This window comes from Panthera tigris, chromosome A2 (genome assembly GCF_018350195.1).
Source record: "Panthera tigris isolate Pti1 chromosome A2, P.tigris_Pti1_mat1.1, whole genome shotgun sequence".
Taxonomy (NCBI): domain Eukaryota; kingdom Metazoa; phylum Chordata; class Mammalia; order Carnivora; family Felidae; genus Panthera; species Panthera tigris.
The window spans coordinates 129,345,350-129,360,403 of NC_056661.1; the positions used below are offsets into that span (position 1 = coordinate 129,345,350).

Consider the following 15,054-nt stretch of genomic DNA (forward strand, 5'->3'; position numbering starts at 1 on the left):
CAACCCAGTTGGGAATATGGGACATATGCCCATATGGACCCCATATGCATATATAACAGCACCATAAGGTGGCACAGGATGGTACTCAGTTGGGAGTTATAGAAAATAAGTTAATCATATATGCTGCAGGATCTATTTTTTGAAGGAGAGCCAAAAAGAATTATAATGACTTAAAAACTCTAGCTTATATGGGGGACCAAACTGAAAATGATGAAAATGTTCTTCAAATATTTAACATTGGAGCCATTATTGTCATTGACATTGTCTTTGAAGAGAAGGTCTGCCAAGCTCTTAGCTATAAAGTAATTCAATCTTACAATAAACACATTTAAATATTGTGGTCTTTTTTTCAGTTAAGGAAACAAACTGGACTTTTAAAGTTCACTTACATCGTCATAAAACAACACTGCAAAGTATGAGAATAATTTGACAATGTAAAAATTAATATTATACATTCATCAAGAGAGACTAGTAAGGAAAGATAACCCAGAAAGTAGAAGGTATTTATAACCTAGAAAACCATCAAAAAGCCTCTGTCCAGAATATATATAGAACTCTTTTTTTTATAATAAAAGAATAAAGATTTTTATTAAGCATTGTAAGTTGCATTCAATAGCCTTCGATACACCATGCCACAACCCACCTACAATCAGTCAGACCCAACAGCAGTTTGTTCTTGCACAATCCATGAGTTAGGGCAGAACTCCCTTCAACTTACAGTAAGATCTTACTCAGGTCTTGAGGGCAGGAATTGGGGAATTATATCTTATTTCTGACCACTAATGTGTGATGAGGAGCATCAGGAGAATTATACAAAAACGAGTAAGAAGTGATTCTGATCTCAAAGTACATTTTTTGGAAGCATTAATAAAAACATCAAAATGATATAAGTATACCTGTTCAGAATATATATATAGAACTCTTATAAACCAATAAGGAAGAGGCAAACAACCCAGTAAAAATAGGCAAAAGACTTAAACAGGCACTATATTTACAAAGGAAGAAGACCAAGTGGTCAATAAATATATGAAAAGGTGTTGAACCTCATTTGTGATCAAAAAAGTGAAAAACAGTACAATAATATAGTACTAACCATTCACCAAAATGGCAAAAATAAATATGACAATAGCAAATGAGGGTGAGAATGAGAGTACTAGAATCTCTCAATTTCTGCTGTTGGAAGTTCAAATTGTTTCAATCGCTTTGGAGAACAGTTTGGCATTAAACACTAAAGTTAAAGATATCTTTATTATATTTTATGGTCTCGCAATTCTATGCAAGCGTATGTTTGAGAAAAAAAAAGTAAGAGATGTATGTACATGTGTGTGAAGAAATGTACAAAAATTGTCATAAATGTCTCCAAAATCCCTATGTCCATTGATAAGAGAATGCATAAACATATTGTGGTATGTTCTCACAATGGAAGAGTATGCAGCAGTGAAAACAAACTTCAGTCACATGTAATAACACTGTGACAAATAATACTGAGTGACAGAACCAAGTTACAAGAGAATATATACACTATGATACAGTTACATCAAGTTCAAAACCAGACTAAACTAAATTGACTTGTTTTAGAGAATCATAAACTTAGGTGACCAACCAAGGAAGGGAATGGATACCAGGTAAGTGAGGATAGTGGTGACCTGTAATGGAAAGTGAGTGACTTGTGACTGTGAAGGAGTACATGGGAACTTTCTAGGGTGCTATTGGCAATGTTGTGTTTCTTTACAGAGTGCTGGTAAATAAGTATTTACTGTTTAGGACAATAAGCCTTTGTTTTATAATCATAAAACCTAAATCATAAAGGAAAAGTCTGAGAATTCTGATGGACTAAAAGGTAAAAAGTCAGACATCTTAGAAAATGGAACACTGGTTGCTAGGGGCTGGGGAGGGGAGAAAGGGGAAATATTCAATGGATAGAGTTTTAGTTTTGCAAGATAAAACTGATCTGTTGCATAATAATGCACACGTAGTTAACACTATTGTACTGTATGCTTAAAAATGGTTAAGATGAAAAATATTGTGTTTTGGCCAATGGGGAAAAAAATTCATGCTCATCTTTAGAAGTTCAAATGCTATTAATATGAAAAAATTCAAAAACAAATTGCAACAAGCACAGACAAAAGACAAACAGTAACTTGGGGAAATATTTCCATATATATTCCTGATAAATTATTGTTATTTCTCAAATACTGAAGAAAACCAAAGGCTATAATTCACAAAATAAATAGAAAGAGGAAATAAATATATGAAAAAATATCATCTTCACTTGCATTCAACAAATGCCAAAAAAAAAAAAAAAACCCAAACAAACCCTAGTATGATCATTTTTGGTTTATTATTAGTAAAGATTAAAATAACATAACCCCCAGTGTTGGAGAGGATGGTGGGAAAATGGGTATTCTCAAGAACAGTTATCTCCACCAGACAAGACAGAAGTTGATACATGCCATTGTTGGCCCATGAATCAAAGGTTAAATTGTGGACTCTTTGATAGACCAATTCATTTCTAGGGAAATTATTCTAAAGAGATGGTCAAAAGAAGTATGTGAAAAACAATGTGTAAAAAACATTCATTGAAAGATTATTTTCCTCTTGTCCCTGGATTGTGATCTTTAAATGCTGTTTACCACCAAAAAGAAACGGGAGTCATTGGAGAAATGGAGAACCTAGTTATCCCAGTAAGCCAGGAAGGCGGCTGGGAGGAAGGCAGTAAAGCAGCTGGCCTGTGATTCATTCACTGTCTCTAATGGAGGAATATCCTTGGGGAACAGAAAGGAAGGCAGGTGATCTGGTCTTATCCCCTTGTCAACTGAACCTTCAAGTAAACAGTCCAAGACTAATTGCCAGAAGGAGGAGATGGTATCTGTGTCCCCAGCTAAGGATTGCTTTCAGTAATAAAACTGATAAGCCACGATATAGGATTCCCTACATAATGTCCCAGGTAAGTTTTATAACTGTCTGCAGTATAAAATGGAGTATTTCATAATGTGAATTTCATAATTTAAATGTACCCTGTGTATGAGGGATCCCGTGAATTTCACTTAGAGACTCCATCTGTTCCAAATTATTATTGATGTGAGAAAGAAGGACCTGGAGGCCAAGGCCTGAGGTCTCAGATGTCTCTCTGCTTCATATGAGCCTCTTGATTGCCTTAAAGTTATTAGTAAAGCTTGATGCTGATTCCCACATCTGATTTGACAATCCAGTCCTATGTGTTAGCTCAGTAACAACGAATACTTGGATACTGTAAAAAAGACTCAAAAGTCAATTTGAAGAGGTTCCCAATGGGCAAAATGGAACAACTTGAAAATCAGTAAGAGTAACAATTACAATGAGTTAAAAAAAAAAAAAAAAAAAAAAAAACAACCCAGTATGCTTAACTCCACGAGTTACGAATGATACATAAAACAAAGCCAACCAAACAAAAAACTTCTCTGGTCGCTTCTGTAGGGTGTCATCCTTCCTTTGCTATACCTCAGGGTAATCATACAGTCGATGAGGGAATGTTTCTCATTACAGAAGTGTTCCAATGAATAAACAAAAAAGGAGTGATAAAGTATTTTACCATTTTGCGACACTCAGTAGGCTGGGGCCATGATCATCAGTGGCTTCCAATGTAACAACAAAAAAGAGACAACCAGAAGCATAACACCACCTAGGAAGTACTCTTGCAAAAAAAAATAATAAACAAAAACCAATAATAACAACAGCATCTTATCAAGTCTCTAGATCTAATTGCCAATTTACAAAAAGTATAGGGGCAAAGAAACATGTTAAATTACCCCATTGGTTCGCAGGCTGCAAATTGCAAGGGGAAAAAGAGCAATTCAGGGAGAACCTATAAATCAAAAGAGACCTTAGAAGACATTTCAGCCAAGTGCGATGTATGGCCCTGATGTGGATCTGACTTCAAACAACAAAAGACAACAAATAAACAAAAACTCATAAAAGAAACAGACTCTTGGTGAAGTGTAAACGCTGGTTATTTTACGTCAAGGAATTACTGTTCATTTTTTAAGACGGGATAACGTATGACATTGTGGTTATGTTTTTTCGTTATTGTGGTTATGTTTTTTTGTTAATATACATACTGAATTATTTATAGATGAGATGATATGATGTCACATTTACTTCAAAATAATCCAGTGTAAAAGAGGATGGAGCTGATGAGACAAAATTGGCCTTTTTGACAGCTGTTTAAATAAAATGATGGGTACATCAGGTTTGTTATGTATTTATTTTTGTATGATACAACTTAAATTTAAAAGGGACACCGGATGCTGTACACAGAAGTGACTGCAAGGGGTTAGGGTAGAAGCATGTGACCACTTAAGACACTACTGCAGAAATCAGACACTAGATGGCGCTATGAGTAGGGGCTGGTGAAGAGTGGCTGGATTCCGCATATATTTTGAGAGGAGAGCCACGTGATTTTCTGATGGATATAATGTGAGATGTGAAAATATTCTCATTATCTTTAGTTGGAGTTTAAAAAGTCATCACAAATTTCTTTTGTGTTTTTTTTTATCTTGTTTAAAAATTTTTAAATGAGCTTACTTGTTAATGGGGGAAGTACCTATTTTTTTATTTGTTCTCAAAACAATAAAAACAATTACTGAGAAAACAGTACTTCAAAGGCTTTGCTATCTTTGCAAGAATGGGATAATAAACTCTGGGGCTATGGGTTAGAGAATAAAGGCCCACAATCCCATCAGAAACCTTTGGTACCAGATGGTTCACAATTCAGAAAATTTCAGATTTTAGAAACATAATATAAGGCACAGATAGTTTATTATGTAACCGTCAAGCAGGGTCCGGGAAGATTATTTTTAACCAATGCTTTAATATTTCTGAAATAAAACATATGAATATTCATACTATGTGAAATAAAGATCGTAAATGGTCCTAACAGCAGATCAGGTTAGGTTTATTACCAATTGAGTTTTGGAGCTGACCTTATGACAACACCTTTGGTTTTTCAGAATCTTTCAGATTTTGACAACGTACATAAGGAATTTCAGTTCAGGTTGGCATATATGTATTTAGTACCTACTGCCTCTGATCTCAAGGGCCTCATACACTATGAATTAAAGTAAAGTAGTAAACCAGCAACTTTAATAGAGGGTGAGGACATCCCAGGCAGTGGGAACAAGAGAGAGACATAAGGTTGTCATGAGTGGGCTGTGTTCAGAGAACAAAGTAGCCCAATTAAATTTGTTCTGTTTGACAGAATGTAAGATTATATATTCTAATAAAGTAAGCAGCTGATGTTTGAAAGGTTGTGCTTAGTAATGCTTCTTTAGTCATTATCAGCATGGTACTTTCTATGAGTTGTGTGTGTGTGTGTGTGTGTGTGTGTGTGTGTGTGTGTGTGTGAGGGGGTAATACTTCAAAGGTTAGGGCCACTGGTGAGACCTCAGAGAATTTAACCCTCTGGGTAGTAAGTAGCTGAAATGGCTCTCTGAATCATTAATGCAGGGTAGATGACTAAGAACAGCGATGTGGGTTGGGCCCATGCCATTCAGCGGGAAGCATAAGGCTAAGACTTTCTGACACTGTTGGGCGACCTCTCCTCTTCTATGGAAGGCACCAAGGTACATCAGTGGTGACCCTGGACTCAGAACCTACAAGAATACAACAGCACTGAGGCAGTCTGATAAACTGAGTTCCATTTGTCTAGGAAGCCATATGAAAATTTTAGCATTGTAAAAGGAAAATGCCACTAGATCCTTAGCTTCAATGAGCATGATAAGCTGAGTGGTTTCAATGCTTAGTGAGATTTCAGGCAGGACGAGGCATTCTTGGAAGACCATTTGGGCAAAAGCTGCTTTTATTTACGCACTGACGGAATGAGCCTGTTACCTAAGAAAGGGGTTAAATGATGTCTTCACAACTGCCATGTCTTCTATCAGCTAGAGGACTCCGGCCATCAGAGGGCTGGCCTCAGCCAGGATGGACGTCCCAAAGGAGGGAGAAGGGATGCTGCTTGGGTGCAGGGCTGCCATCAAGGTGCAGCCAGCCTGAAGAACAGCACAGGCAGCAAGGCGAGGTTTCACCCTGGATGTAGCTGCTGTCAGCACCCAGAACTGGGGGCTCGAGCTGGGGCATGGTTTACAACCTGAAGGGGACACGGGTGCTGCAGTTTCCAGGTTCTATAATGACACCCAAGGGTCTCTAGCTGGTGTTCATCCAGGACTGCTCAGTGAGACCAACTCAGCAGCCTCTGTTCTACTGCCAAAGGTAACAGCATGGACCTCCAGTGCGTCAGATACAGTGCTGGGGCTCTGTACTAGCCTCAGGCTGCCTGTAAGGAAATTGAGCTAAAAGAGTTGGATGTAACTGGCTTTTGAGGCAGGAATATCTGGGTTTGAGTCTATCCTTTTTCAACATCTTAACATGAGACCTCCGGCAAAGGCTTTTAACTTCTTGTTAAGACCTGTAAAAATAGGGATAGAAATACATACCTCATAGTTTTGGTCTGGTGATTAAATAAGATAAGGTAGAGAACCCCTCCCCACTAGCCTGCAGTAGTTCAAATACCAGCTCCCCTAACTCGAGGGCCTGAGTTGTTTACATGCTGCAGTCGTAGTTATTTTTTGGAGAATCCCTCTGACCGGCCAGACTAGGAGAACAGTAATGTTCCCCTAAAGCCTCGGTCACAGCGGTCAATACCATAAACATTCACTAACTTATATGTGCTTCCATGGACTTGGAGTCAACAGCAGAAGCAACTGACATATGGCGGGACTCCCAGTGAGCAACTGTGATGGGAAAGTACTTGAGAATAAGCTCTGATCCTTACCACTTCACGCTTTTCCACTTCAAACCAGCGGGAAATTCCAGGTAAGCTCTGCACCAAGTATAATGATGTTCTCTCCACCCAGAGACTCTACGGAATACAAAACAAATTAAATCCCCAAGTGTCCCTTCTTTCTAGTTACTGAGCTATCACTAATGTTTGCCATCAATTTGGTCAGGTTTGCTGATTTCTGGAAGCTTTTCCTTAGTATTCATTCTAGCACGTGGGTAATCCCTTCACACTCAAGAAGTTACCACGTAAGGTATAGCTGAAGCTAGGTTAATAATGCCATTCTATGTTGTCTGACACTTTTTCCTGTGTGCAATAAATGATCTACTTCAGACAACAAGCTTAAAATAGAGTAACAGGCCATCCCATTATTTCCTTTGCAATTTCTTTCAAATTCCAATTTAAACTCTCTTCACTCCTTCAGGTCTTGGGGCTTGTCATTTCTATCTGGAAGGGGTAATAGTATCAGCTAGTCAACACAGGATCAGAATAACAACATCCCAAAGGAGGAAAGGCCCAGGAGGAATCATGGAGCTCTATCTTTCTATTTTAAAGATGAAGACGCTAAGCATCAAGGAGGCAACATGACCTGCTCAGAGGTATATTCTAGTCACCTGTAGAGCCAGCACAGACCCCACCTGCTAGAACTTCTGACTTCCTCACCGTGCACACTTCCTCATGCACGTTTGAACTGCCACCACCCAAGAGGATCTGTATTTAAAGAGCGGAGGCTTCCCCTGGTCAGGAAGAGCATCCCCATGACACATGAAGGCATGGCCGCCTTGATAAGAGCAGCTGTTGATGATAGATTTCACCTTCGTCAACCATGTTTCTGTACCCATGCCTCATTTTTCTTATTTAAACAAAGTATATTCTCAAGAGAATGATATACTTTACAAAATCCCTGAAAGAATGCCACGTATTCAACAACAACAAAAAACAGGAGGATTTCTTCGTGTCAGCCAAGATCTACTGGGCAGAGTCCCCTGTGACAGTGGCTGGAAGCCTTCTGGTGGTGACAAGGAGGTAAGCAGATATGGAAGGGCTCAGGGCAAAGAGAAAGGCATGCTGGAAGTGCTGGGGGAAGCAGAAGGAAGGAGGCAGGCACCTCATTCTGTGGGAGGAGGACAGCACTTTTCAGAGGAGGTGACACGTGAGTGGAATGCTGAAGAGTGAGTAGGAGTTTGCCAGGCGGAGGAAGGGGGGGGAGCGCTGCAGGCAGCAGGAAGCAGCCTGCGCTGAGGCCCCGATTGCTTGCGAAAAGGGCATGGCAGGAGATGAAGAAGAGAAGTTCAATGTTGCGGGAGCTGAGAGGAGGGTGAGTGGGTGGGCTGTGGCGCAGATGAGGCTTCCGGAGGGGCAGTTTGGAGCCAGATGCCAAGGGCTGTCGGCACAGGAAGCAGGAGCCAGATTTATCATCATTTTCTAGGAGGACTGCTATACCACGGATAAATACTTAAAGTGATAGCCATGAGGAAAGGTGGTACAGCAGAAAATGCAAAGGAGAAGATACCAGAAGGTGTAGGGTGTATGGGTAATGAGAATGTGACCCTGAGCAAGTCAGCTGCCTGACTCCAGTGGATCTCTGACTTGTTCAGTGTAAACAACTGGTGAAAACCATAGCATAAACCAACGATCACTAATTGGTTTGGCGAGATGCTAACAAAAATCGGAGTATCCAAAAGGACTAGAAAATGCTCATGGATCTTTTCAGGAACCTCCCAGTTCTGTCTTCCCATAGTTTCTTTGCCTTGATATTTAAGCCATCAGACCTCTTTGCACAGAGGACGGCTGTGTTGAGGGCCATCATAACACTGCAGAATGGCCATGCCTAACTCCTGGAGCTACTGCTGGGCACACTGGGAAATGGCACTTAGGCAGAGGCCACAAGGGGAATCAACATCAGACAGTCATTGCTAACAGTATCAGGAGAATGTTTCCCAGCTTAAAGAGACACTGTGATGAAAGAAACCAAGCCAAATAACCCACAATAGGTTTGTTTTGCATTCTTTGTATGGGGGAAAATAGTGACTAACAGAGATCTATCTGGTCTTGCCTTGTCAGTGTCAAGGAAAGAGGAGACTATAATGTGTCTGTGGGACCATCATGCCCCTTTCCCCCTGTGGAGCTGAGAGACAGCCAGAGGGAGCTCTGGACGGTAAGGCATATTGCAACTACTCACAACGGACTGGCACATGCAAGGAGTCTATGGTTTGCTTTTATCCTGTGTCTTCTCACAAGTCCTAATGACACATCATTCTAACAAGAAAAAGCAGAAGATCACACAGAAATTTTCTGCTGCTCCCAGTCTCCGAATCTTCTTTTCCCCTATTGATTAAGCATTCTTCACTCACTGTGGTCTGTGGTATCTCAGAACAAATATTCTGAGGTCCCCACAGTTGGTTCCGTATGAATGAATGAGAGGGCTGAGCTCAATCATGACATCTCCGAGGCTGGTCTGAGGACTACCGGCACGGTCACAAAAAAAGCTGCTTCCAGGGCTTCCTCTCAGACCTACTGAGTCAGGATTCCTGACTCAATCTGATACGCAGAAGAATTTGAGATCAACAAGACTAAATGATTTCTCCTCCCTTCTGGTTCTATCACCTGACTCTATTCTGAGTAAATATTTATCGAGCGGCTTGTCCCAAGATTCTCACAGGAAACCACGTGTAATAGAACTGCACGATACCTTGAATTCATTCTCTTTATCTTTGGTGCCCTTGTGAAATGGTCTGTCATAGCGGAATTTCCAGATATGATTCACTTTATAGAAACTTTTGATGTTGTCCGGAACACCCTCTCTCTGCAGGACCTCCTGGCTCTCCGGAATGGGAGTAACAGCATATATCTGTAAATCTAGGATTAAAAAGTCAAGGAGGAAACCCAACTTGGCAAACTCGGTGGAAATCTGGCTCAAACTGAGCCGTGGCAGAGAGAAGAGGATGGGTAACAATCTGGTGTTTCCATTGGTTCGAAATCATTTTAAAAATTGCTAGGAAGGTGCCAAGAACTCAGCTGACAACAAATCATTTCTCAAACTACATGCCTTGAACTAGTTTCAGGTAGGTGATTCTGACAAAGTATCTGTTTAAAATGTCTATAACTTGTGAATTTATTTATCACTGATTTGTTTTCTTTCTTTCTTTCTTTTTTTTTTTTTTTGGTGGGGGTGAGTGGCTATGGCTTGGATCTTAGGTACTTAGAATTACATTAACTGTAATCCTTGCTTAAGAGACACTCTTATCCTTAGTCTATGCATGTCCCCTCTTAATTTGTTTGTATAATAATGTATAAATACCCATGCAACCATGACCAAAGACAGGAACCCGTTGTGAGTGATTTGTATTTACCTGTGTGATGCTCCGTGTCTCCAGCCTTCCCACACTTAAGCTATCACTCTCCCAAATCTTCTACTGATAAGCAGAGTGTTGCTGGTGTAGTTGATATTTAAAAAATTACATTAGAGGGATATCATATTTACTTGTATGTTTTACACCTTCTTTTTTCATCCTCAGAAGGACAGCAAAATCTTTTCCCTTATGGAATTTCTTTCTTCTATTGCATTTTATTTTCTACTTTGAAATGGTATCCATAATTATCAGTGGGAGTTTCTTGTCTTCTTTATGAACATAAGTTTCAGGAAGACAGAAGCCATCACACAGGAGTGCTGGGGTGAATTCCCTTTGTCTCTAATGCCTGTGTAATTTCATTTGGATTGTTTGTATTTAGACAATGGGAGTTTCAATTACACAGCCATCACTAAAGGCTGTCCAGGATGCCACGGCTAAGAGTTCCCCCAAAGACACTAAGGTACCTTGTTTCCTTCCTTCCAGAATAAAAGTATCACAGAAAAAGGGGGTGAATGATATGTGCCAGTAAATATAACACTATCATTTCCTCGAACTGAAGCAGTTTCCACAGGATATGTTGGAGGAAAATTATTCTAAGGGAGATCACTAAAAGGTGCTTTAAAAGCAGGTCTGAGACACAGAAAAGTTTTAATTGAAAGGAAAAAATTCTTTACCAGAATCCTTAAGGGATTTCCTTTCAACTGACATTGTGATAATAACCAGAACATTCTGTTCAGAAGGAGCTAAGCTGACATCAAGAGGATGAGAAGGAGAGAGTGAGAACATGGCTATGGCAGAGGGGGCCAGAGGCTGAACAGCCTTGCACGAAAATGCGCTGCGGCTAATGGCCAGCGGCTCTAACTGCACTCACTGCAGCCCCTCCTAGGTGTGGATACACTGAGCTTCTGCCTGGAAGATGGTCTCATCAGGCTGGTTGGCGTGCTGCATGGCGATGGCGTGGGGGAACTCATTCAGCATTCTCTGTTGGAAGGCCTCCAGCCTTTCGTAGTCATGCCCTCGACACACAAACTCCTTATTCTGCAGGAGAAATAAAAAAAAAAAAGAAATTAGAGCCATATAATCGAGTGCATTAATTACAGAGAGAAGCCAAAAAATAGGGCACTGGCAGTAAGGGAGCATATGCCTCACATCAATAGACTGTCACAACAACAACAACAACAAATCCAAAACACTGACACAGTCTGAAAAATTTGCCCAGATATGAAAAATGCAGGGCAAGGATCATGAGCTTCACTTTCTACTGCTTTTGATAAGACTCAGTAGTATGTGCCAAGCTTGTGTGCATGAGGTGCAAAGAGGCATCTGATTCTCAGAGCACCGAAGTATAAAACAAAGCAATCATGTTCTCTCTGAATGCTAATGAGCACATGTGTTAAAGATTTTTTTTTTTTTTGATAAGCTGGATATCAGAGTTTGGTGGGTGAATTCTCAATTTGGAGGAAAAGAAAGTAAATGCAATCTCCAAAAATGCGTGTTAATGCATTTTTTTTATAAAGGCCACAGAGATCAACACCAGATCCTCGACACTGGATTCCTGCATGGAAAAAAGGAAGACTATCACCGTCTGTATTCCTGCTCTCAGCAGGGCCGGAATGGGAAACTTCCCCGCCGTAACAAACTGGGCTTGGCTTCCTGTAGCCGAGAGTCTTATTAACTGGCCCAAGATAAGACTTAGGATTTTTAGGGCCTTGCTAAATGTTGGACGTTATTTTGTTTTGTTTTGTTTTTTGTTTGTTTTCTTTTACAAGATATAGAAGCACTCTGTGGGCTGGGACTGCCTCTCATTCAGGCAAAAAATGGTGAAGGTTATCCTTGAGGTAGTCTAAAGAGCTGGAAAGATGGGCAGGTTTCTGGAAAGCACCTTTGAAGTCAGGTTAGATATGAGGGAACTCTTCCTGACAGGTGAATAATAATGAAGTTACAACTGTTGAAAACAGTCACTGACTAGGTACTCTGCATATATCTTATTTAACCCCAACAAACGTGAGGGGGTCATTCCCACATCCTGCCCCATTTTATAATTGGGAACCACGGATCAAGATCTTTATGTACTTAGGCCATGTGTATTAGATTCAAACTCAGGTGTGAGACCAAGGCCTGAGCTCTGTCTCCACTGAACATGGCTAACACATCCAGAAAAAACTCCTAGCAGCTATGGGGACCACGAAAGCTTGTAGGTGACATGCCCTGAAGATCTTTAAGAGAAAGAGGGCGTGGTTCATGGTCTTGGGGAGCTAAGGCCCAAGGTTCTCAGAGGTTCTTATAATTACACAAAATGCCCTAAGGAAGAACTCTGAGTCACCTGGAGGAAGTCAGAAACCAGGGGGCAGGGGGCAGGGGGCTCAGGGTTGCAGCTGAGAAAAGGCAGGTGGAGGCAAGCAGAAAAAAGAGCAGGGAATGGGCTCTGAAAACCTGCCACAATTCTTCACAAACTTCCAAATAAATCACAATCCTTTGGTAATACAGGCTAAGACAGACTACCTAGAAATCAGGACCCCCCCACCCCCGCCGAACTAACAATCCCATATTTAAAACTTTCTAGATAAAACAAAGTATACTTTCTGATACTATTTTTTTTAAATTCTATTCAAAAGATAATAAATTTGCTTGATAAAATAAGACTATATATATGATATATATTCCTGCATATTACAGAAGTCCCAAAGTAAGTATCTGACTGTTCTAATAACTGCAACATTTTTAAAGCAATGCTTAAATCTTCGAGCAGGTTGTAAAATCAGGGGTTATTCTAAGCATATAATCATTTAATGGTGTTAAAAAGTCATTCTGAAATAAAAATAAACTTGGCATCTGATATTGGAGTTGTCAGGAAATAAAAAAGAATTAAACATTTCTTCGATCAATACTTTTTTCATCACAGCTTTGAGATATAGTTCACATACCATAAAATACACCCTTTTGAAGGTTTTTAGTATATGCACAGAGCAACTATCACCACTGTTGAATTTGAGAACATTTTCATTACCTTGTAGAGAAACTCTTATCCATTAGCACTCATTCCTTGTTTCCTCTGCCCCTGCACCCCTATCCCCCACCCCAGCCCCTGGCAACCACTAATCTACTTTCTGTTTCTGTGGATTTGCCTATTCTGGACATTTCATATAAATGGAATCATACAACATGTAGTGTTTTGTGACTGGCTTCTTCTACTTAATATATGCTACAAAGTGGCTGAACCACTTTGTACCATGTAACAGTACTTTATTCCCTTCTTACTGCTCAATATTCCATTGTATGAATATACCCTATGTTTTTCTATCTATAGGCTAATGGACGTTTGGGCTGCTTCCACTTTTATGCAATAATGAATAATGCTGCTATGAACATTTGTGTATAGGTCTTTGTGTAGACATATATTTTCTCTTGAGTATATACCCAGGAGTCGAATTGCTAGGTTACCTTTGTTAATACTTAAAAAAAAATTTTTTTTTCATTGTCTTTTTCTTTTGAAAAGGAATTACACACCAATGGTTAAAAAAAAAAAGAAAAAAAAATCCCAAACAGTACAGGACATACAATGAAAAGCAAATGTCTCTCTCATCCTTGATCTCAGTTATTCTTTCCAAATCACTATGCAGAGATATTCTGTGCGTAAAGAAATTGTCAATAAAGAACCCATTTTCCAAGAGGGTAAAAACTACTTAAATCGTACACTTATATAAATGTATTAATTTATTTCAACTTGAAAAATTATCTTGAAAATGATCACAAAGAGGAAATTTTTATTTATGTAAAAAAATTTTTTAATGTTTATTTATTTTTGAGAGGGAGAGAGAGAGAGACAGACAGACAGACAGACAGACCATGAGTGAGAGAGGGGTAGAGAGACAGGGAGACACAGAATCCAAAGTAGGCTCCAGGCTCCGTGCTGTCAGCACAGAGCCCGACACAGGGCTCAAACTCATGAACCATGAGATCATGACATGAGCCAAAGTTGGATGCTTAACCAACTGAGCCACCCAGGCACCCCCATGAAGAGGAAATTTTTAATGTTGAAATTTGCATATTTTTAAATTGAAGGACAGACTGGAATCTGATTTCCTAAAAAGAGGTCCAGCCCCATGATTCTGAAGGGTGTGGTGCCTTTTAGAAACCAATAGAGGGTAACCCTTCTCTTTCATTTTGAAGAAAATATCATCTATACCTAGAAAACCTGTTTTTTTGTTTTGTTTTTTAAAAAAATTTTTTTTAAAAGTCCTTATTTATTTTTGAGAGAGAGACACAAGAGTACAAGTGGGCAAGTGGTAGAGAGAGGGGGAGACACAGAATCCAAAGCAGGCTCCTGGCTCCGAGCTGTCAGCACAGAGCCCGATGTGGGGCTTGAACTCATGACCTGTGAGATCATGACCTGCGCTGAAGTTGGACACTCAAGTGACTGAGCCACCCAGGTGCTCCAGGAAAAGCTGTTTTGAAAAGACTAATAACATAGGTTGATTTATTCTAATTAACTTCCTAACAATATTTATTCTATTAGCCAATTCAGTATTCTAATTTGCTAAAGTCCTTTTAAAATTGTGGCTCCTAAACTACTTCTATTTTTTTTTTAAACTTTACACTTTTATTTATCACAGTTTTATTTACTAGATACACATGGAGTGTACTTGCTACCTGCACTCAGAATTTGATCAGGGCCACAATATGACTTTTGTGGGCCTCTTTCTCTATAAAACAGTATCAAAAATCATACTGAGAGACTGATTTGGTATGAGGACAAATATATACCTAATAGTCTAATGTATAATATACAATTTAATATATAACATTTTCTTCCACGAAAACAGTTCATTTTTCCCTTCTGATCTTTAAAAGAAATGAAAACACTTTTGAAGGCCATCTAAAATATTA

At 39.6% G+C, this 15,054-nt stretch overlaps 1 protein-coding gene across 1 annotated transcript in view; it reads right to left on the reverse strand.

Annotated features, from left to right (window-relative positions):
- The window catches only part of DOCK4 (dedicator of cytokinesis 4), a 428,942-nt gene that overhangs the window by 18,861 nt on the left and 395,027 nt on the right, over positions 1-15,054 (reverse strand). Inside the window, exons 39-41 of the mRNA XM_042970201.1 lie at positions 11,064-11,205; positions 9,507-9,673; positions 6,809-6,895 (exon numbers count right to left, since the gene is read on the reverse strand). Of these exons, the coding sequence (XP_042826135.1) occupies positions 6,809-6,895; positions 9,507-9,673; positions 11,064-11,205 (396 nt within the window). The remainder of the gene's footprint in view (positions 1-6,808; positions 6,896-9,506; positions 9,674-11,063; positions 11,206-15,054) is intronic.